At 41.6% G+C, this 24,381-nt stretch overlaps 1 protein-coding gene across 4 annotated transcripts in view; it reads left to right on the top strand.

Moving 5' to 3' along the window:
* Positions 1-24,381, top strand: part of HMGXB4 (HMG-box containing 4) — a 38,852-nt gene that overhangs the window by 4,910 nt on the left and 9,561 nt on the right. Inside the window, exons 2-7 of one of the 4 annotated variants that reach the window (XM_084756332.1) lie at positions 892-993; positions 1,614-1,762; positions 1,867-1,945; positions 2,704-3,656; positions 22,201-22,282; positions 24,056-24,120. In XM_084756332.1, coding sequence (XP_084612458.1) covers positions 963-993; positions 1,614-1,762; positions 1,867-1,945; positions 2,704-3,656; positions 22,201-22,282; positions 24,056-24,120 — 1,359 coding nt within the window. In that variant the 5' untranslated portion in view covers positions 892-962. Of the gene's footprint in view, positions 1-891; positions 994-1,613; positions 1,763-1,866; positions 1,946-2,052; positions 2,168-2,703; positions 3,657-22,200; positions 22,283-24,055; positions 24,121-24,381 lie in introns of those variants that run through there. The other 3 variants (XM_084756335.1, XM_084756333.1, XM_084756334.1) reach the window with 3 other exon arrangements.

The following is a 24,381-nucleotide window of genomic DNA, read 5'->3' as shown; positions in this document are numbered from 1 at the left end:
GCAGTGGTGGTGCCCACCTTTAATCCCAGCACTTGGGAGGCAGAGGCAGGCAGTTCACTGTGAGTTTGAGGTCAACCTGGTCTACAAAGCAAGTCTAGGACAGCCAAGGCTACACAGAGAAACCCTGTCTTGAAAAACCAAAAATAAATAAATAAATAAGTTTTTTAAAAAAAGAAAAAACAAAACCTAGTACTTTGAACTTTTAAATTATAGTACTTATAAAGTAATGAAAATTCTTAAAATTATAAATTTCATTATTAGTGGTTAAATGGCAATCCTCCATACTTCTTACTAGCCTTTAGAAAAGGTTCATTAGTCTTGGAAGTCTCCATGTAGTCAACACATTTGAGAAGTATGCCATTTTCATAAGTAAATTTGAGCAAGGTCTTAAGCCCAGCAGAATGCAAAGCTTTAAAATTATTAATATTAATACATGCTGTTTGACAGCAAACTTTATCAGCTCATTGTCTCCTCAGCGGGGCTTTGTGGTCTTTCGGTATTTGGTGCACTCTGTCCTCCTCTGCATCTGGCTTTATCTGTACATCCTGTGACCATGGTTGAACCCATCACTCTGACTTAATGTCAGTTTCTACCCTGTCTCAGTGTCATTACTCTGTTGGCATTCCAGAAATTCTCATTCATTTTGGAAGTTTTTTCTTTACGTGTTTTAATATATTTCTTCAAATGACAACTTTAATACATGAATTAGATCCAGTTAAGCTTAGCATCCTCCCTGCAAGCTCAACTCCAGTATCTGCACAGTGAGGAGCTGACAAGACACTCCCGTGTCCCTTCCAGTCAGCCCTCGGATTACTCGGAATTCCCACCTGGAAGGTTGCTTCTCCACCCTGATCTCACATTACAGGAAGGTTTTCCTTCTTTGTTTCTCAGACCTGGTCCTGTTCACGGGAAGGAGCCTGGACAGTGGCACCACACATTCTCAAAGGCCCGGCAGGACCACCATGGCTTATGATGACTCCATGAAGAAAGAAGGTATGACCCCTTACTCAGAAGCATTCCAAAGGGCATAACCTCTTGCGTCCCTGCAGTCCATGGATGTAGAAACCAAGACTGGGCACCACGGCCTAGACCAAGTGATGCTCCAGAGTACTGTGTGAGACACAGCCTCCACATCATCCCCAGACTGGGCCCGTGAACATGAAAACCAGGACAGGGGTTCCTACACCAGAGTCTGAAATAAGAGCCTTAGCTCGTTGGGGTGATTCCCGCAGCACTCTTAGTCCTCGCCAGCTCCAGTGTCCAGGAGTCTGGGACTAGGACTCACATTGGACTCCCGCAGAGCAGCACAGCACATGAATCCTTACCCTTTTCAGCCTTCCCTCGCAAGTCTGTATCTGCCTGCCAAATCACTACTAAGAAACCATGTCTGAGGACGCACTCTGGGCATTTGCGTAGCGTGGACGCATTGCGTTTTCAGGTTTGAGTCTTGTGTTTGCAGCCAGCACATCAGAAGTCTTCCTGGCCCTCTAGGTTTAGCCCTGCATTTCAGTGGATGCACTGAGACCTAACTTTAACTTGGAAATGGGACTGTTGGCGTTTGCTTGTTATGTCCGTTTGTCATTTCCATTCCTAAATGAACCTGTGCTTCCCAGATTGCTTTGATGGTGATCACAGCTTTGAAGACATAGGACTTGCAGCTGGCCGAAGCCAACGAGAAAAGAAGCGGTCTTACAAAGACTTCCTAAGGGAAGAGGAAGAAGTTGCTGCGCAGGTCAGGAGTTCTTCCAAGAAGAAGTCAAAGGTCAGTTCCAGATGTCTTTCAAAAGCCGGAATCCTGGAAGAATGGCTACAAACTGTTACCTCGCCGTCTTATTATTCGCCAATTCTTCTCCTCTTTAACCACAGGATAGTGAATTGTTCTTCTTGGGGACGGACACACATAAGAAGAAGAGGAAGCACTCCCCTGATGATTACTACTATGGAGGTGAGGATAGGACTGCGCTGCAGGTGGGACATGCACATCTCTGGTTCTTGGAGTCGGGGTAGGGGAAGGGATCCCAGATATTGCTGACGCAGTGGCCTATTTAACAGGACAGTGGTTCTTGTTCTGAGTGCCGATAAACCAGTGTGAAGGAGGAGAGAGGTGGAGGGCTGGTATTTTGGAGGATTCAGCATAGAAGAACAGTCTTCATTTGTGATACACAAGGTACCAGGTTCCTTCTCCCCCCAATCATCCACTTATCTGTGCCATTGCTACTTAGTGTCCCTTTGCCAAATGCAGTCCTTGGGCCCTTTACATATCTGTGGGGCATTCCTCAGCATTGATCCACTCAACAAAACCCATGTTGTTAGCTATGCTCTATGTGTAGCTGATGAGACTAACCTCTAGAATGAGTTTGTCCTCAGCACAAGAACCAGTGATGCTCCATCTGCAATCTACTCCAGATTGTAACTACCCTTAATCCCACAGCTCTATTCCAAGAATGCTCTCTGTCTCTTGTGAAGACTCAAGGAAGAGAATCAGCTTTAGTGGCAAGAATGGTCTCCAGGGCCAAAGGCCGAATCTACCAAGCCAAGAAGTACCACGGGGTTTCTCTTTGAATGTTAGAACCAAAGTGTCTCCCCTCAAAATTGTTCCTATTAGCCTTTTCCTCATGCCAGTTGGGTGATTTTGATTTGAGAAGGACACTTGCTAGAAGTTCCTTACTGTCCTATTGACAGTATTTCTCTTGATTGTTCTAGACCTTTCGTCTTTGGAATCATCACAGAAGAAAAAGAAGAAGTCTAGCCCACAGTCGGCCGACACAGCAATGGACCTGTTGAAAGCTATCACCTCCCCACTGGCAGCAGGTGCCAAGTCCTCCAAGAAGACAGGGGAGAAATCCTCCAGTTCTTCAAGCCATTCAGAGAGCAGAAAGGAACACCACAGGAAGAAGGGCAACGGAAGCAGTGGAGAGCTCTCCCTGGAGGACAGCAGCGCTCACAAACCCAAAAAAATGAAGCCACTCTATGTGAACACAGAGACACTGACACTGCGTGAGCCCGATGGCCTAAAGATGAAACTTATTCTGTCCCCAAAGGAGAAGGGAACCAGCTCGGTGGAGGAGGAAGCTTTTCAGTACCCTGCCCAACAGGCTTCTCTGAAAAAGTCGTCCAAGAAATTAGCTCGGGACGAGCAAGGTGCTTTACTCCTAGGACACGAGCTACAGAGCCTCCTGAAAACAGCCCGGAAAAAGCACAAGTCGTCCTCAGACTCACATTCATCTCCTGGCCCCGAGGGCTGTGGCTCTGATACCTCCCAGCTTCCAGAATCCCACAGTACTAACCTTGACATCACAGGCCTGGACCCCATTCTAGTAGAGTCTGAGTCGTCCTCCGGTGGGGAGCTGGAGGCTGGGGAGCTGGTGATAGATGATTCTTACAGGGAAATCAAGAAGAAGAAGAAGTCCAAGAAGAGCAAGAAGAAGAAGGACAAGGACAGACACAAGGAAAAGCGGCACTCTCGGACCAAGAAAAGTTCAGGCCTGGCATCAAGCTCCGCCCGAGAGCATGGCTCTTCTCGGGAGCATGCAGTAATGCCCGGCCCTGCCTCCAGTATCCCTGCCCTGTCACTTTCTGCTCTCCACACAGACGGACATGGGGAGAAGAAAAAGAAAAGAGAGGAGAAGGACAGAGAGAGAGAGAGGGGAGAAAAGGTAAGGGGAAGGGGTATCTGTGAAACAGGTTCTTCCTGGGTAGGAAGTAGCCTTGAGCCAAGCAAGTGACAGCCGCCGTTGAACTGATGAGATGGCACAAGGCAAACAAGATTACCAATTGCCAGGTTTGTCTAGGGAAAAGTGACAGCAATTATTCCTGGCTTGTCTTTATTTTATGTAGATTGGTGTTTGACTGCACATATGTATCTGTGAGGGTGTCAGATCTCCTGGAACAGGAGTTACAGACAGTAGTTAGCTGCCATGTGGGTGCTGGGAATTGAACCTAGGTCCTCTGGAAGAGCAGTCAGTGCTCTTAATGACTGAGCCATCTCTCCAGCCCCGTCCCCCTTGGCTTGTCTTACTAGAGCAGTTCTCCTAACCTATTGATCAAAGGCTTAAGAACACCATGATTCTTAGAAGTAACTATACCCCATTTCTTTCCCTTAGCACCCTCTGTCTGTCAGAGCAGTTGAGAACTGTGAAAAGATGGCTCGTTAGGTTATTTTGGAGGAGGTTTCCTAAACTGATCAAGTTAAAGTGAGCTCACAACTTTATTTTAACTGGTCAGGATTAGTGGGAAATATTCCTTCATATCCTTTCTGGTATCTGAAGTATCATTTCACTGTTTGAGTGCTTACTGTGTCAGGGTGCAAAGACCAACAGAATACAGTTCTTTTTTATTTATGTGTATGTTTATGAGCTTAAGTAAGTGTGTGTGTATGCACACGCGCGCCATGACCATGCAGTGGCCCTCAGAGGTCAGAAGAAGGCATTAGTCCTCTGGAATGGAAACTACCCACAGATTTGAGCTGCCATGTTGGTACTGGGAACTGAACCTCTGTCCTCTGTAAGAGCAGCCTGTGTTCTTAATGGCCAAGTGTCACTCAAGCCCAAGAACAGGATTCTTGACCTTGGAGCTCCCTGTCCATTGGAGAGATAGGAGTAAGAAGTCAGTCACCTGACCCCTGGGGAAGGCTCCCAACAGATATGGTTTTTGTTTTGTTTTGGTTTGTTTTGGTTTGGTTTGGTTTGGTTTTTCAAGACAGGGTTTCTCTGTGTAGCCTTGGCCATTCTGGACTCACTTTGTAGACCAGGCTGGCCTCGAACTCACAGTGATCCACCTACCTCTGCCTCCCGAGTGCTGGGATTAAAGGCATGCGCCACCACGCCCGGCACCAGATATGTTTTAGGATGTGGTAAAGACATCAAATTAACAACTATTTTTATTAGGAGTTTATAAACTCAGAGCTGGGTGTGGTAGCCCATTCAGGACACTTTCAATACTCAGGAAGCTGAGGCAGGAGGAGGAAAAGTTCAAAACCAGTGTGGGTAAGACCTCATCTCAAAAAACAAAAAAGGAAAAGTAAATTTATAAACTCAGAAATAAAACAAGGAAGTCTTAGCCAGGCATGATGGTGTGAATATTTAATCCAGCACTCAGGGAGGCAGGCAGGCAGATCTCTGTAAGTTTGAGGCCAGCTCAGTCTATGAAGGGAGTCAAGGACAGACAAGGCTACAAAGAGAACCCCTATCTCAAAAAAAAAACAGAACAAAAAAACTAAGGAATCTTCTTTTTATATATTTATTTACTTATTATTATGTATACAGTGCTCTGCCTGCATGTACACCTGCAGTCCAGGAGAAGGCATCAGATCATATTATAGATGGTTGTAAGCCACCATGTGGTTGCTGGGAATTGAAATCAGGACCTCCGGAGGAGCAGTCAGTAAGCTTAAACTCTGAGCCATCTCTCCAGCCCAATCAAGGAATCTTATGAACGTATCCCATGAATGAATTATTAAGGCCCTAAAGAAAACATCAATTTTTCTCTCAGTAATAGAAAGTATAAATAATTTTGTCACCTAAAACCAGTCATTCCATGCTCTTTGCTTATGTTTCTACAAAGTGAACCAAACTGAAACAAAAAAGAGCAACACAGAGAAACTCTGTCTCAAAAAGCAAAAACAAACAAGCAAAACAATACAAAGTGAAATATACAAAATCTGAAAGAAAAGCTACTAAGAAAAGGATAACCAACTATATTTAGAATTTGGGTACCATGTGGTAGTCTAAGCCTGGAACCCTAGAATCTGAGAGGCTGAGGCAGGGGAATTACAATTCATGCTCAACCTTAATAACACTGTTTCCAAAAAGAAAGGGGGGTGGCAGGAGGCAGACATGGTAGCAGGCACTTGGGAAGCAGAGTCAGGAGAACCAAGTTCAAAGCCAGCTTGTTACATAGCCAGACTCTGTCTCAGAATTTAAGATAAAATAAAACAAAAATAATTTGGGAATGGGAATTTTATCTCTGTCTATAAAGGACAGGCTGCAAGTTTTCTCTACCATACATTATATGCATGTGTGTTTGTGTATGTAAAAGCCATACCTTGGATATACATTGTCAGGACAGACATCTGGATATGGCGGGGTTTTATTTGTTCATTTACAAATTGATAGATGAAGTCAGGTGGATATTCTGTGTGGTTCTGTTATCAGCACCCTGCTTATGATAGGGTAGATAACAATGCCATAAGCAAATCACAGGGCTGAGTGTGGGCGCTCAGAGAAGAGCATGGCGGGCAGTAGAAGTCATGGATGCAGAGGAAGCAGCTCCACTGAGATCCTGCTCCCAATGTCCCCTGGTCCCTTGGTGCCTCACATCCTTATGTCACTAGCTGAGCACTAACAAGGCCCACACCTCCCACTCTATCTCCCTCTGTATTCCCAGTCAGCCCAAATTCAAAACGAAATCTTTTTTCTTGGTGTTTTATGAAACTTGTTAAACAAGAGTTGAAGGAATTCATAGTGAGCAGCATAGGCCCTTGTCAAAGGTTCTCAGTTCACAGTTTCCTTTTGTGTTGTTTGGTTTAGGTTGGTTTTGGGGTTTTGAGACAGGATCTGGCCACGCATCCATGGCTGGCCATGCACTTGAGGTGATCCTTCTGCCTGTACCTTAGGAGTGCTGGGACTGTCACGGTCATCTGCAACTTGTATGTCATTAACCTGAGTTGAATTTTCAAGGCCTTTTCTTTTTCCTTTTCTTTCTTTTTTTTCTTTTTTTCCTGTAATAATTTATTGAGTGCGCTGCAAGAAGGCAGCAGGTCGGGGCTTAATGAGATTATTACCTACTGACTTTTTCCGGATAAAACTCACATAGGGTAAAATGTTCATTTGGTAAGTAAACCATCTGATATGATCTTTGGCAAATGCACATACCAGTGTAACCGCATCTTTAAGTTAGACATCCTCATTCTAGAGAGTTCCCTCGCCCATTACCAAATTCCCAGCCTTCTGGTTGGTTTATATATATCCCTCTTCTCTTTGTTAAGTCGGACAGTCCTCCTGGTGACTGGCTTTGTCGGTGTGTCATGAGTAGATGAAATAATATTGGGCAGTGGTGGCGCACACCTTTTTATATATAGATTTTTATTTATTTATTATGTATGTATACAGTGTTCTGCCTACATGTACACCTGCACGCCAGAAGAGGGCACCAGATCTCGTTATAGATGGCTGAGAGCCACTATGTGGTTGCTGGGAGTTGAACTCAGGACCTTTGGAAGAGCAGCCAGTGCTCTTAACCGCTGAGCCACCTCTCCAGCCCAGCACTTGGGAGGCAGAGGCAGGCGGATCGCTGTGAGTTCGAGGCCAGCCTGGTCTACAAAGTGAGTCCAGGACAGTCAAGACTACACAGAGAAACCCTGTCTCTAAAAACAAAACAACAACAAAAAAAAAAACAAACAAACAAAAAAAAATATATATATATATATATATATATTTTTTTTTTTGAAGGGTAGACTGGGATTAGATTGTAGAGAACCTCTTCAATAAAAACTAAGGCAGTTAACCATGGTTTCTAAGGCACATTTTGGTATGCTCCCAGTGGCAATATGAAAGTGAACAACACACAGGTAGGTTATAATAGACCAGCCTAGCAGCTTAGGATTGTGGTAGTACAGAGGCCACTGATAGAATCCTGGGAGAGACACAAAGAATAGATTTAAGAGACTGAAGGAAATGTGAACACAACCTTACAAGTGGGGAGCTGGAGAATAAAGGGTAAAATAATCTTATTTTGGTTTGGTTTGTGTTTTTTTGTTTTGTTTTGTTTTGTTTTGTTTTTCGAGACAGGGTTTCTCTGTGTAGCCTTGGCTGTCCTGGACTTGCTTTGTAGACCAGGCTGGCCTCAAACTCACAATGATCTACCTGCCTCTGCTTCCCGAGTGCTGGATCTAATCACATATTCAACAGATATTTATAGTACATATATAATGTTTTTAACCTGACCTAGACATAAAATTCCTTATGAAGTTCAAAATGTATCTTTTCTTGCTTTTTTATAAAAATTAACTATCAGCAGGGGAAATGGCTTAAAGAGTATGAAGGGCACTTGCCACCAGGCCTGAGCTTACTTTCCAGGTTCCACGTGGTAGGAGAGAACTGACTCCTACAAATTGTCCTGTGACCTCTCCACTGTGACACTCTCATGCATGCACATACACATACAAACATGCTCAATTAATAAATGTTTAAGTAAAGAAAAAAGAAAATTTAAATCAAGGAAGTGCTGGACAGATGGCTCAGTTGCTCAGTGCTTGGATCTCTTGCAGAGAACTTGAATTTGGTTCCCAGCATCCACATCCATGTGGCTCACAAGTGCCTCCAATTCCAGCACCCAGTGATCTGACGTCTTCTTCTGATGACTTTGTGTTCCTGCACATTCATACATGCACATACACTTAAAAAAAATAATAAGTTGAGGGAAAAGTTCATCCAGAAATAGGAAGAGTGCTTTGGGCCTGCTTCCTCAGAAATAAGAGAAACAGGTAGAGACTGGATGGCCACCTGCCAGGGCTAAAACTTCACCTTACATTCTGTGATGGTCTATAGCAAAAATAAGGATTAGGAAAAATGATTGGTGTGGCAGACAGTGATTTTCATTGAGATTTTAAGAAAAAAGCACAAGACGTTTAACATAGTTAAGTGTTTTGAAGGTGTGGGCTGAGGAGCCAAGACCACTGATTCTGAGTCCTGGCGCTTCCCCTTAGAAGTGGGATGGGCCAGAGAGGGCTCGCTGGTATTGGTGCTTATAAAAGAGCCTGCGGACCTCAGTTCAACCCAAATTGCTGGCAGCAGAGAAATGTCATGCATAGGCGTCTGGACATCACATTCTCCCCCTAATAAGTAAGTAAATGCAAGGTAAACTTTGTACTTTACAACAGAAGCTCTGTAATGCTAGATAAGTTCTGTAACTTGCCCAGGGTAACGTCAGTACTCAGCCTAGGCTGATGGTTAAATGAGGTGATGCTTGTAGCTCTCTGAGAACCTGCCTCAGCCACTGCTGCATGTTGTAGGTGTTTTAAAGGGAAGCAGCAGCCCTGACAGCTTAGGTCCTTAGCACCTCTCAAGGTCGTTTCTAGTCTCAGCCATGCTAGTGTCCATAAAAAGACTGTTTTCTGGAATTGTTGGGATAAAAAACAAATACCACATATAAACCCTCTTGGAAGGGGCTCATGACATAGCTCAGTGCTGCAGCCCTTTTCATTCCCAATTCTTTAGGTTTGGTCCCCAGCACTGTGGAAAACACTTGGACACTGAGAAGCCACAACCTTTGGCAACTTTGTCTTTGCTATAGCTAGCTTTATGGCTAGCTTTCAATAAATGCTAGTTGTTAAAATCATTATCTAGGCAGGAGCAGTGTGTATAACCAAGAATTTGGGAGAATAGTTAAAACTAGAATAAAAACCAGATGGTATGTGTGCAATAATGGGGAAGAGGAGATGCCATGAGCCTGGTTAGTACTTGTATACATGTTGATTCCCATCGAAAGCTAATCCCATCATGATAGAAATTTTCCTTTAAAAAGCTTTTATTAAAGACTGGGTGTGGGGCCAGGAGGTGGTGGCACACACCTTTAACCCCAGCAATTGAGAGGCAGAGGCAAGTGAATCCTGTGAGTTTGAGGCCAGCCTGGTCTACAAAGCAGGTCCAGGACAGTCAAGGCCACACAGAGAAACTCTGTCTCAAAAATCCAAAATAAATAAAAAAATAAATAAATAAAGGCTGGATGTTGTGCTGCACGTCTTTAATCCAAACACACAGGAGGCAGAGGCAGGTGGATCTCTGTGAGTTCAAGGCCAGCCTGGTCTACAAAGCCAGGCCAGGCCAGCCAGAACTATAAGAGAAACCCTGTCTCGAAAAAAACAAACAATCAAACAAAAAGCTTTTATTATAGTCATTTATTTATCTGTGTGTGTGGAATAGGGTGCCAGTGTGCTCAGACACTAAAATCTAAGTTACCATTAGACCTGCTGTGTAAGTTCTCCCTCAAGCTAAACCAAGCCTGAATAACAAAAATAAAGGGCAAGAGTTCCTCTCTGTTGAGTTCCTGCATAAGTTAGGCTTTCCTAGACGTTTTATCTATCAGCCATCATTGATTTGATTGCTATCATTACCCCATTTGACAAAAGAAGGAATCTGAATGGGTGTGGAGCCAGACTTCCCCATAGATCCCTTAACCTTCTCTGCGCCTGTGATCTTTTCCACTATACATACATGGCTACTGAGCACCATGTTAGTTTTAGTAATATGTTCTTCTGTTTGTACTGTCCTGGGAAACCAAACCCAAGGCCTTGTGCATAGTGTGCAGATGCTCTATCACTGATACACATCCCCAATCTTTGTTTTTTGTTTTGTTTTGTTTTAAGCAGGTCTCTATATAACCCAAGCTGGCCTTGAACTTATGATCTTCCTGCCGCAGCCTTCAGAATGCTAAGATTACAGGCAAGGTCCACTATGTCTGTCCCATAATTCATATTTGACAAACCTAAAAGTATTTTTAAATCCAAGAAAACAAAATATCAGAGCTGATCATGGTGGCTCATGTCTGTAACCCTGGCACTCAGTGTGCAGCAAGAAGTGAACAAGTTGAGGTCATATTGCACTACATAACCACACTCTCAAAGAGTGCTCTAGTACGCTGGCTCTCAGTCCCTGGCTCCAGCATAAAGTTACCTCAGTTCAGCAAAGCTTCAGTGGGTATAGTTGTTTTAAGTGTCTCCTTCCTAGCCATTGTCAACAGCTGGTATATTAGAGGCACTGTCCACATCTTTTACTTTAGGGAGACTAAGAGGATTTGACTCCTACCTTTCCTTCCTAACATGAGAAAGCCAACTCTGCATGTGTGCACATATGCATGTGAGTGTGTGCTAGAAGTTGAACCCATACATCTCACGTGCCAGACAAGTACTCTACCACTGAGCTACTCTTCAAACCCCCAGTTTCATATGATTCATATGATACCTATGCGGTGTTTTAACCCCAAGATGTTTCATTGTTAAAACTACACCTTTTTTTCCCTTATTTATTTATTTAGTTTTTCTAATTATAATTTTTTACATATACATTTATATTATTACACATACATAAAATAAACTACATACAGCAAGAAGAACACAGGAACAATCGGGAATTATATTCATGTTACATTCATAGTGTTTTGGCTGTTTGTGTTTGGCAACCTTGAAGAACTACATCTTAAATTATCATCATGAAGAGGAATTTTCGTCAGCTTCTTGGTTATGTGATACAAAAAAAGTTGAATGGGATTCCTTAACAAGATCATCAAAGGAGTTAGTGGGGGATCTTTTTGTCTTGTCTTGTTTGTTTTAATATCCTATTGTGACTTAGCTCATCAAACACCAAAACCATTTCTACCTGTAACATTGTATTCAAGCATAGATAGTCCGGTTTTTAATTTTGTTTTAGTTTTTTATGTATTTTGGATTTTAGCCCTCTAGTGGATATGTAATTAGTTGATAAAAATCTTTCCCCATTCTATATGCTGCCTCTGTCATAATGATGGTATCCTTTTCTTTCTTTTTTGGCTTTCAAAACAGGGTATGTAGCCTTGGCTGTCCTGGACTTGCTTTGTAGACCAGCTGTCCTCAAACTCACAGTGATCCACCTGCCTCTGCTTCCCAAGTGCTGGGATCACAGGCGTATGCCAACATACTAGGCTGATGGCACCATTTTCTTTTTTTGTTCTGTTTTCTTTCCTTTTATTTTTCAAGACAGGTTTTCACTGTATAGACTACGCTATCTGGAACTTGCTTTGTAGACCAGGCTTGCGTCGAATTCACAGAGATCCCACCTGCCTCTACCTCCCTGAGTACTAACATTACAGATGTGCACCATGGTGCCCAGCTGGTATCCTTTCTATACAGAAACTTGTCAGTTTCATGAGGTCCCATTTATTAATTGTTGATCTTAGTGCCTGTGCTATCGGTGTTTAGAAAGTCTTCTATGCCAATGCATTCAAGGCTACTCCCCATTTTCTCCTTCCATTTTTATTTTTATTAATTTATTTATTTTAAATTTCCCCCCCATTTTGTCTTCTATCAGGTTCTGTTTACCTGTTTTTATGTTGTCAGTCTTTAGTAGATTTGGAGTTGTTTTGTATGGAGTAATAAGTATGAATCTATTTGGATTCTTGTACATGCAGCTGTCCAGTTTGACCAGCACTATTTGTTAAAGATGCTATTTTTTTTTCCAGCTTGTATTTCTGGACTCTATCAAAAATCAAGTGTCCCAGGATTTATGTGTGAGTCCTCGACTTGATTTCACTAATTAATGTGTCTGTTTTTGTGCTAGTATTATACCTTTTTTTCTTTTTTATTCAATTATAGCTTTGTAGTGCAACTTAAGTTGAAAATAATGATACTTCCTAGTTCTTTTATTATTCAGGATTGTTTTACCTATTCTGTGTGTGTGGGTGCGCGCGCACGAATATGCATGCATGTATATGTTTCCTTGGGAAGCTGAAAATTAGCTTTTCAAGATCTGTGAAGAATTGTATTAGAATTTTGATGGGGATTGCATTGAATGTGTAGATTGCTTTTGGTAGAATGGCCATTTTTACTATATTAATCCTATCAGTCCATGAGTGTGGGAGATCTTTTCATCTTTTGTTATATTTTTCAAATTCTTTCTTCAAAAACATGAAGTTTTTATCATTCAAGTCTTTCACTTGTTTGGTTAGAGTTGCCCCAAGATGTTTTGTATTATTTTCAGCTATTGTGAAAAGTGCCTGATTTCATTCTCAATACATTTGTCATTTGTATATAGGAGGGATACTGATTTTTTTGTAATTAATCTTTTGTCCAGCCACATTGCTAAAGGTGTTTATCAGCTATAGGAGTTCCCTAGTCTAATTTTTAGGGTCACTTATGTACACTATCATATCATCTACAGATAAAGATATTTTGACTTCTTCTTTTCCATTTTGTATCCCTTTGCTCTCCTTCAGTTGTCTTATTGCTGTAGCTAAAATTTCAACTACTGTATATTGAATAGATATAGAGGAAGTGGACAGCCTTGTCTTGTTCCTGATTTTAGTGGACCTGTTTGAGTTTCTCTATATTTCAGTTAATATTGGCTATGGATTGCTGTAAACTGCTTTTATTATGTTGAGGTACACTCCTTGTATCCCTAATCTCCAGAACTTTTATCATGATTGGGATATTGGGTTTAGTCAAAGGCCTTTTCTATGTCTAATATGATATGATTATATGGCTTTTATCTTTCATTTTGTTTATATGATAGATTACTTTTTTCTTTGTTTGTTTTTCAAGACAGAGTTTCTCTGTGTAGCCTTGGCTGTCCTGAACTTGCTTTGTAGACCAAGCTAGCCTCGAACTCACAGAGATCCACCTGCCTCTGCCTCCCCGACTACTGGGATTAGAGGTGTGTACCACCACAACCGGGTAGATTACATTTATTGATTTTCATATACTTAACCATCCCTGTATCTTTGGAATGAAGCATACTTGCTCATGGTGGATCATCTTTTTAATGTGTTCTTGGGTTTAGTTTGCAAGGTTTTTTGTTTAGTTTTTTTAGATTTTTTTTAAAAAGCATTTCTGCTGTATGCTCATAAAGGAAACTGATCTGCAGTTCTCTTTTCTTTGTTGGGTTTTTATTTGGTATTAGGGTAGCTATGGCCTTGTAAAATGAATTGGGCAATGTTCCTTCTGTTTCCATTTTGTGGAATAATTTGAACAGTATTGGCATTAACTCTTACAAAGTCTGGTAGATTTCTACACTAAAGCCATCTAGCCTTGGGCTTTTTTGCTTGGGAGACTGGTTTTGTTTTGTTTTGTTTTGTTTTGTTTTCTTGAAAAAAGGGTTTTTCAGCCCAGCACTGAAGACTGATCTCTGTGAGTTCAAGAGCTCTGTATAACAACAAAACAAAAGAAGAAAAAAAAAGAGAGGAAAGAAAGAAAGAAAGAAACAAACAAACAGAAAGAGTTTCTCTGTGTAACAGGCTGTCCTGAAACTCACTTTGTAGACCAGGCTGGCCTTGAAGTCAAGAGGCCTACCTCTACATTGAAAGTGCTGGGATTAAAGACCACCACAACCAGCAGCTGAGAGACTTTTAATAACTGCATCTATTTCACTAGGAATTATATGTCTGTCTAAATTGATTTTCTGATCTTGATTTAACTTTGTTGAATGGTATATTTCAGCAAAATTATTATTTTCTGTCAGATTTTTCCAATTTGGTGGAATACAAGTTTTAAAGTATACCTTTATTATTCTCTGGATTTTCTCAATGTTGTTTGTTATGTTTCCCTTTTCATTTCTAATTTTGTTAATTTTGATATTTACTTTCTGCCTTTTAGTCATTTGGGTTAGGTGTTTGGTTGGTTGGTTTGGTTTGGTTTGGTTTGGTTTTGGTTTTGGTTTTGGTTTTGGTTTTTCGAGACAGGGTTTCTCTGTGTAGCTGTCCTGGTCTTGCTTTATAGACCAGGCTGGCCTAGAATTCACAGTGATCTACCTGCCTCTGCCTCCCAAGTGCTGGGATAAAGGTGTGTACCACCATGCCTGGCTAGGGTTTTTCAATCTTACTTAATTTTTTTTTTCCTTTAGAAAAGCAAGTCTTTGTTTCACTGATTCTTTGTATTGGTTTTTGTTTGTTTCTATTTTATTGATTTCAGCCCTGAGTTTGATTATCTTACCATCTCCTTTTTGGAGTATGATTTCTGTTTTTTTTTTCCCTAGAACTTTGAGGTGTGCTGTTAAGTTGCTAGTATGAGATCTCTTTTTTTTTTTTTTTTAAATATAGACACTTAGTGCTGTGCTCTTGCCTCTTAGAACTACTCTCATTGTGTCCTGTAAGTTTAGGTGTGTTGTGTATTCATTTTCATTCAATCCTAGAAAGACTTCCACTTCTTAGTTTATGTCTTGACACTAATGAGTTCAGTTTCCACGAGTTTGTCAACTTTCTGCGGTTCCTGTTGTTGGTATCTACCTTTAACCCATGGCGGTCTGACAGGATGCAGGGCGTTATTTCAATTTTTTGTATCTGTTGACTCTTGTTTTGTGGCCGAGTGTATGGTAAGTTTTGGAGAAGATTCCATGAAGTGCTAAGAAGAATGTATATTCTTTTATGTTTGGGTAAACGGTTCTGTAAATATCTGCTAGATCTGTTTGGTTTTTAACATGTTAGGTCCAGCATTTCTCTAGTTTTGGCCTGGGTGATCTGACTATTGGTGAGAGTGGACTACTGAGGTCTCCCGTTATCAGCGTGAGGGTCAGTATGTGATTGAAGCTGTAGTAGTGCTTCTTTTATGAACTTGGGTGCCCTTGTGTTTGGTACATAGATGTTAAGAACCACAAAGTCTATTTGTGGATTTTTCCTTTGAGTATGTAGTGTCCTTCCCTATCTCTTTCATTAGTTTTGGTTTGAAATGCCAGATATTAAAATGGCTACACTAGCTTGCTTGGAATATCTTTTTCCATTCTTTTATCCTGAGGTTGATATCTATCCTTGATGTGAAGGTGTGTTTCCTGGATGCAGCAGAAGGATGAATCCTGTTTCCCATCCATTCTGTTGGGGAAAGGAGACTATTGACTTTGAGAGATACCAATCAATGAGCACTGTTTGTTGATTCCTACTATTTTGTTATTATTGGTGGTGGTTGTGTGCTTTCTCTCTTTTGATTTGCTCTTCTGAGGTTATTTATTCTCTGTGTTTTCTCTTTAGATTAGAGCTTTTATTCTAGTGCCTCCTATAGGAGTTAGATTTTTAGACAGTTATTGCTTAAATTTGGTTTTTACCATGGAATATCTTATTGAAAGTTTTGCTGTGTATAGTAGTCTTGGCTGGCATCTGTGATCTCTTAGAGTCTATAGCATATCTATCCAGGCTATTCTGGCTTTTAGAGTCTCCATTGAGACTCAGGTATAATTCTAATAGGTCTGTCTTTGTATGTTACTTGGTCTTTTTCCATTGCAGCTTTTAAAATTCTTTCTTTGTTCTGTACATTTAGTGTTTTGATTATTATATACTGAGGGGACTTTTCTTTTCTGGTATAATCTATTTGGTGTTCTGTATGCTTCTTGTATTTTGCTAGGCATTTCTTTTTTTATGTTAGGGGAAATTTTTTTCAGATTTATTTATTTGTTATTATGTATACAGTGTGCTCTGCCTATATGTACACCCACAAGTCAGAAGAGGGCATCAGACCACATTATAGTTCGTTGTGAACCACCATGTGGGTGCTAGGAATTGACCTCCGGACCTCTGGAAGCGCAGTCCATGCTCATAACCACTGAGCCCTCTTTCCAGCCCCAGGGAATTTTCTTCTAGGATTTTGTTGAAGATTTTTTTTTTGTGCCTTTGACCTGGGTTTCTTCTCCTTCCTCTATTCCTATTATTCTTAGATGTGATGTTTTTATGATGTCCTAGATTTCCTGGATTTTATTTGTTTTGTTTTATTTTTCCAGACAGGGTTTTTCTGTTAGTCTTGGCTGTCCTGGACTCACTTTGTAGATCAGACTTGTCTCAAACTCACAGAGCTCTGCCTGCCCCTTCCTCCCTGAGTGCTGGGATTATAGATATGTGCTACCAAGTCCAGCTTCCTGAATGTTTTAGGAATGTTTTGTCCAATGTATCCATTTTCTCTCTTGTCTTCAGTGTCTGAGATTCTTTACTCCATGGTTTGTACTGTGTTGGTGAGGCCTTCCTCTGGTTCCTATTAATTCCTAATCTTTATTTCCAGAATTCCTCAGTTTGGATTTTCTTTATTGATTCTGTTTCCACTTTCGGGTCTTCAACTGTTTTATTCATTTCCGTCCAGTTTGCTCTTTTATAGATTTCTTTAAGGTATTTATTCATTTCCATTCTGAGGGCCTCTATTATATTCATAAAGGCTGCTTAAGGTTCTTTTCTTGTGCTTCAGCTATGTTGAAGTAATCAGGGATTTCTGGGTTAAGGTTTTGGGCTCTACTAGACACATACTGTCCTGGCTGTTATTGTGTTTTTCTGCTGGCATCTAGACATCTGAGTTTGGGGAAACTGTAATTCTAGATGCTGATACCTAGTCTTGTATTTTGAGGGGAGGGAGTGTTTTAATCCTTGGTTCGTTTCCTCTCAGGTTCTTAGGAGACTGTGATGGCTGTGTGTTGCCTATTAGGAAATCCTTTATGTCCTGATAGATGTGGCCACTGGTGGGGTATGGAGCATGTAAAATGAATTTCTGGTATTAGGAGCTGACCGTTAGGAACAGGGAGGAGGTGGGGGGTTCCACAGGAGAGATGAAAGCATGGTGTTCCACTAGTGTCTGCTTAGTCATTTGGGAGTGGGGCAGAGTAAGGAGAGGCCACAGCAGGGGGTCTACTACAGAGCTAGGGATGAGACTGGGGGGCTGGACTTGGAGGAATGGGCAAGAGGTAAAGGTGTACAGTTAGCCTACTTGTTTTTCTGGTCAGAGTTAGAACTGAATTAAGCTGGTCTGGACTTATAGTAATAAAGCTGCCTTTGTTTGTCTCCTAAATGTTGGGAATAAAGGTCTGTAACACCTCCCCAACTGACCTTTATTATTTAAATGAAAATTCTTGCTGGCCTCCCCTTGTTTTGTCTCTTGTAGGTCAAACATTTTCACTCAGTCATCCCCTTTGTATTAGCTTCCCTGATGCCACAGCTTCTATTTTTAAATGTACAGAAGGAATGAAAAGAACCAATTACTAGTGCAGCATAGTTCACAGACTATCAAAACTTTGTTGTTTAAAGCAGCATTCACGAGTTCCCACCCAATTCTGTAGAGTGGAAGCCTAAATAGCTCATCCTGGTCCTGTGCTTAGGATCTCACCAGACTGAAGTTGAATGCTCAGCTGATGGCATTCCCTTCTAGGGCGTACTCAGGATGTTGGCATGGGGTTTCCTATAGCTGTGGAACCCACAGAACATTATTTTCTCTCCAACATTCCATTTGAATGTTATTCTTTTATATCTAATATTGCTATGTTTTGTGGGGGGTGTTGTTTTTTGGTTTGTTTTACTTTTAGCTTCCTTGAGAGCTCATGCTGACCTTGAACTAGCAGTGCTTGCCCTTAAGCCTTCTAAGACAGAGGGAGGTAGATTACTTTGAGTTGGAGGCCAGCCAGGTTTACATAGTGAGTTCCAGGCCTGCCAAAGCCTGTCTCAAAAAAAGAAAAACAAAGTCTTTTGAATCACAGCAAGACTGAGAAAGAAGATGTGGACATATACCATATATTTCCTGTCCCCACACACATGGCCTCCTCCACTATCAACATCCCATACCAGTGTACATGTTACAGCTGATAAACCCAAACTCAGATTGACATAACTTCATATAAGCCCATAGTGTAACTATGATTGCACTCAGTGTTGTCCATTCTCTGAGTGAAGAAAATGCCCTGTCTCGTAGTGTAGCATCACAAGATACCTTTTTTTTTTTTTAAACAGTCCTGGACTCCCCTTTGTAGACTAGACAGGTCTCGAACTCAGAGGCCTGCCTCTGCCTCCTGAATGCTGGTATTAAAAGGCGTGTACCAGAGGCAGTCCCAACTCCCCACAACTGCGGAGAATGAGCTGTCTATTGGCTAGATCTGAATTGGGGGTCTAGGTTTACTGCATGAACTTTGGTGCCACCATTTGGTCACTTTCTCTTGGTGGGGAGGCCCAACAACACAGAGAGGAAAGGGAAGCAGGCTATAGGGATGAGACCTGAAAAGCTGTAGTCATAGGGTGGGGGAGATGGTCCCCTCTGTCAGAAGTCTAGGGGAAGAGGGAAGGAGGGTGGGAATGGGAAGATACAAGAGCAGGGATGTAATCTGAATAAATTATAATAAATTAAAAAAAATTTTTTAAAGGCGTGTGCCACCATACCTGACTTATACAAAATACTTTTAAGTACCCTAAAAACTCAATTCTCTACCTGTTTCCATCACTCTTTCCCCCATATTTTGCCTTTTTCAGAATGATACATAATTAGAATTGTTTGTAGGTGGCCTTTTTATGTTATAATACTAGTTTGTCTCTTGTTCTCTCAGCTCTAAATAGTGGCTTTGTTGTTTGGTTGAACCACAGTTCATTTGTTCTCCAGCTGCAGGCTGTCTGAGTTGCTCTCCAGCTTCTATAGCCATCCATGGTCTATTTTATGTGGAGAGATGTTCTCAGATCCAGTGGGTAAATACCAAGAAGCAAGAAGGACTGTATGATGAGGTATATTTACTTTAAGAAAAGCTACTTAGCTGGGCATGGTGGTGCATGCCTTTAATTACAGCACTCAGGAGGCAGAGGCAGGCAGATCTCTGTGAGGCCAGCCTGGTCTACAGAGTGAGTCCAGGACATCAAGACTAACACAGGAGAGCCAGGTCTAGAAGAGAAACCCTGTCTCGAAAAAACAAAAAAAGAAAAAGAAAAAAACACTTTACTGTCTTCAAAGTGGCTGTCCCATTCCACACCCTCCCCTCACCACCACCACCACCATCATTGCCGCCCCTGCATACACTGATGCCTCCGTGAGAAGAGGTCGCCACTCCACCCCTCATACCCGTCTAGTTAGTACTCTCCTATTCAGCTAAAGTCCTACATGCAGCTGCCACAAGGCAGGGTGGGACAATAGATAGCTTTCTGAATTAAAGCCTTCTGTCCTATCTAGTCACCCTACTGTTATGCTAAGCATGGACTCCTCCCTCAAAGCTCAGAAACCGCTCCCCTCTAAGCTATATAAAGGCATTTCCTCTGTTCCTGGGTGTCTGTTAGCTCTTCTCTCCCAGCTTCCTCCCTTGTAAGCGGCCAGTCCGTCCAGAAATCGTCTCAGCTTGTACTGAACCTGAAAAGAGCTACTGTTACTCCACATCCTGGGATCATGGTCAGTCATCTGTGGTACTCTCAGTACGAGCTTCTCTGATGACATCATAGGGGCATCTTTATCTGTGCTCATTTACTGTCGGCTTTGATTTCTTGGTGAGGTGTCTTAACTTTTTTGGTCCAGTTTATATTATTTTCTTGTTGATTTTTAGGATTGTGCATTTGGGTAATAGTACCTGATCAAATTTATGCAAGTGCTTTTTCCTGGTTTGTGGACTCTTTCTTCTAACAGTGACTTTTACAGAGTAAAAGAGTTAAGTTTTTTGGATTTGGGGTTTTTGTTGTTGTTGTTGTTGTTGTTGTTTTGTTTTGTTTTGTTTTTTAGTTTTGTTTGGTTGTTTGGTTGGTTTCTTTTTGCTTTTTGTTGTTTTGTTTTGTTTGAGACAGGGTTTCTCTGTGTAGCCTTGGCTGTCCTGGACTTACTTTGTAAACCAAGCTGGCCTTGAACTCACAGCAATCTGCCTGCCTCTGCTTCCTGAGTGCTGGGATTAAAGGCGTGTGCCACCACCACCCATCTGAGTTAAGGTTTTTGACAGTGGATCCGTGGTGCACGATTTTAATCCCAGCACTTGGGAGGCAGAGGCAGGAAGATTTCTGTGAGTTAGAGACCTCCATGAACTACAAAGTGAGCCCAGCCCAGCCAGCCAAGGCTACACAGAGAGACCCTGTCTCGGGGGAAAAAAAAAAAAAAAAACCTTGAAGTTGGCCTGCTGGAATTCAAGCATGTACCACATCCAGATTAATGTTTATTTTAAGGAAGTCCAACTTATCAGTTCTTTTTGTGGAACTTAAGCCTTTGGTATCTCATCCTAAATACCCTAGGTCATGGAGATTTTTCTGCTGTGTTATCTTTCAAGAGCTCTATGACTTTTGTGGGGGGTGTATATGTGTGAGGACCACTTGCAGGTTCTTTCCTCCCACCGTGTGGGCCCCAACATCAAACTCAGGTCCTCAGGTTAGGCAGCAAATACCTTTACTCCCACCCCCAGCCGTCTTGCTGTCCTGATAATTATTTTAATTATTTTGAAGGGTATAAAGTCTGTGTCTAGGTTTTTTGTTGTAGTGGGAATATCTAGTTGTTCATTTAAACATTGTCTTTTCTCTGTTGTATTGTTGCCTGTTCCTCTGTCAAAGATCAATTGAGTGTATGCACTGCTGTGAGTATTTCTGGGCTCTGTGCTGTATGAGTGTGTGTTCTTGTGCCTGTCAGTACTGTGGTAAGTGATGCCCATGGGGCTTTTTTTTTTTTTTTTTAAATAAGATGCTGGCTATTCTGGGTTCTTTTACCTCTGTATACCAACTTTGATTCAGTTTGTGATAGCTATGAAATAACATGGTGGGTTTGTCTCTTTTGTTTTACATTTTAAGGCCAGGCCTCACTATGTAGCTCTCTGATTGACCTAGGTGGAGCTCACAGAACCACCTGCCTCCACCTCCTGAGTGTTTAAGGGCTCACCTGAGAAAAAGCAGGCCTATTCAGGAAAAACCTTGCTTTTGATTAACTTAGATTCTGCTCACTAGATAACCTTAACTATGTCTGCAAAATCTCCTCTGCCCTGTAATGTGATATACAGAAGCCTTATTTAGCACCTTGTTCAAAAGCACAGATACATGATATGCACGCCAGGGAGCAGTCTTGGAAGATATCTTGGAATTCTTCCTCCCACAAAACTATCATTGCTCCCTTGCTGAAGTGTGGAGCATTTGACCAACCCCACCTTTGAGTTATAGTATGATCCATGATCTCTTTAATCCCAGCACCCAAGGGGTCAGAGGCAAGCCTGGTCTCCAGAGTTCCAGGACAGCCAGGGCTACACAGAGAAACTGTGTCTCAAAAAAACCTACAAAGAAAGAAAAGGAAGTTGTGTGATTCTGATTCTCAGGGATAAAACATTTAATCTCCTCAGGAAAGGATGGAGATCTTATTTTGTCAGTACTTGGTGGTCAAAGAAATATGCAGCATGGGATTTTTACATAATAATGATGCTATTCACAGATGCTTAGCACGTGGCTTTTAACTCCAAAGTTAGATCAGTTGTTAACCTCTGAGTGGTAAGTAACGTGGATTAAAAATTAGATTATCACTGGGTGGTGGTGGCCCACGCCTTTAATCCTAGCACTTGGGAGGAAGGAGCAGGGGGATCTCCTTGAGTTACAGTCCAACCTGGTCTACAAAGTGAGTCCAGGACAGCTACACAGAGAAACCCTGTCTTTAAAACAAAACAAAACAAATTAGATTGTCCTCTTCAAGTAGGCTGGCTCAAAGGATGGACTTCAGCTTTTGTGACTGGAGAATGACTGTTGAGAATATACTATTGGGTCCTAATCACCTTCTGCCCTGTTCTGCTTTCTTTGCGGCACTAGCCAAAAAAGAAGAACATGTCTGCCTACCAGGTGTTCTGTAAAGAGTATCGGGTAACCATTGTGGCTGACCATCCAGGTATAGGTAAGAACCCTTCTGAGTTTTGGGCTTTGTTTGTTTTTCTGTTTGGTTTGGTTTGGTTTTTACTTTCTACTCTCCAAAGCAGTGCATTTAATTAATTTATCCCAGGCAGCTTCCCCTTATTGCATTAGAATACAAATTGAAAGTAGCTGCGGAGGTTCATGTCTGTAATCCCAAGAAGGCTGAAGCAGCAGCCACAGCCTGTGCTACACAGTATACTCCTGTCTTAAGGAGACAAATGTATTTCCTCAATTCTGTGTATAAAAAACTGTGTGTGTGTGTGTACCAGAGACTGATGTTATCAGGTATTTATCAATTGCTCTCCACCTCATTTTTATCTATTATTAGTATTTTTGTTTTGTTTTGTTTTGTATTATGTAATCTAGTTGTCCTAGAACGCCCTATGTAGCCCAGGCTGTTCTTGAACTCACAGAGCCACCTGCCTCTTCCTGCCTGGGATTAAAGGTATATGCCACTATGCCCAGCTCCGCTTGTTTTTTATTGAGTTATGGTGTGTGTGTGTGTGTGTGTGTGTGTATGTGCGCGCGCGCGCGCGCACACACACACACACACACACACACACACACACACACATCCCAGTGGAAATCAGAGGATAACGTGTAGGAGTCTGTTCTATCTACACAATCTATGCCCGAAGAATCAAATTTAGGTTCCTCAAGCTCAGTGGTGAGTGCCTTTACTCTCAGCCATTTTGCAGCCTCATCTTACTTTTTGAGGCAGGGTCTCTCATTTAACCTAGAACTCATCTCTTCTGTAGGCCAGATGGCAAGTGAACGCCAAGATTCGCTGTGTTTCTGTTGAGATTCTAGATGTGCATTGCCACACCCAGCTTTTACATTTGTGTAAGATTTTACATTTACAGTTTTTGAGAATCAGAATTCAGGTCCTGGAGGTTATATGGCAAGTACTATATCCATAGAACCATATTCCCAGTATGTATTTCTCTTTTTTGTTTTGTTTTGTTTTGTTTTGTTTTAAGACAGTTTCTCTGTGTAGCCCTGTACTGGAACTCGCTCTGTAGACCCTGCTGGTCTCTAACTCATAGCAATCCACCTGCCTCTGTCTCCCAAATGCTGGGATTAAAGGTGTGTGCCACTACTGCCCGACAAAAATATGTATTTCTTAACCAATAAAAGTATAAATTAAACAAATATAAGAGCTGGGCCCATTCCTGAAATCCCTGGGTTGGTGAGGCTAATCTAAAATGATCACAGATTTCAGACCAACTTAGGCTATATAGCAAGATCTAGTCTGAAAAGAAATAAACAGAAAAGCACATGCATCAACACACATAAATATGCAAACTGTGTTTTATTTCTAAGAACATAGGCTTCTCTTTGAGTTCCCTTGCATATGTAGTGTAGTACAGATGCTTGTCTCTGTGTTAGCACTTAGTGAGATGAGCAGACACAGCCCTGGCTTTTCACAGGTCACTTTTGTCTGTCTCATTAAACTTATGTATAAAATGGCTGTCCACTATACAAAGTCCTGTGAAAAATTAGCCATTGCCAGGCATGGTGGTGCACTCCTTTAATCCCAGCACTTGGGAAGCAGAGGAAAGTGGATCTGTGAGTTTGAGGCCAGCCTGGTCTACAAAGAGAGTTCTAGGACAACTAGAACTACACAGAAAAGCCCTGTCGGGAGAAAAAAAATGAAGAAATCTGTCCCACCTTTTCTGGTTTCTACTTCCCCAGACTTCTGTTTTCTTAACAGTTCTGTTTCTTGTTTGTTTGTTTTTAACTGTTTTTATATCAGATTTTGGGGAACTTAGTAAAAAGTTGGCTGAAGTATGGAAGCAGTTGCCAGAAAAAGACAAACTGGTAAGTATATTTTCTTACATAGTTTTCATTGCTTTTTGCTTACCAGCCACACTGAGTACATGAAAAAGAAGCCATAGAAGTGGGTAGCAGAGGACATGGCTGCTGTCGGGGGCTGTTCTTGCTATAAGGAGACTTTCGTTTTCTACTGGTGTCTACTTTTTCTCCCCAAACCAAATTTAAGTAAAACAAACAAAGCTCAGTTGATTAAACTATTTCTAAAAGAAAATCTAAAGTTACAGCACCCTACTGCAAATGCCAGTC

This window comes from Acomys minous (assembly GCF_964271855.1).
Source record: "Acomys minous genome assembly, chromosome: 14".
Taxonomy (NCBI): domain Eukaryota; kingdom Metazoa; phylum Chordata; class Mammalia; order Rodentia; family Muridae; genus Acomys; species Acomys minous.
This window is presented reverse-complemented; position numbering and strand designations above follow the sequence as displayed.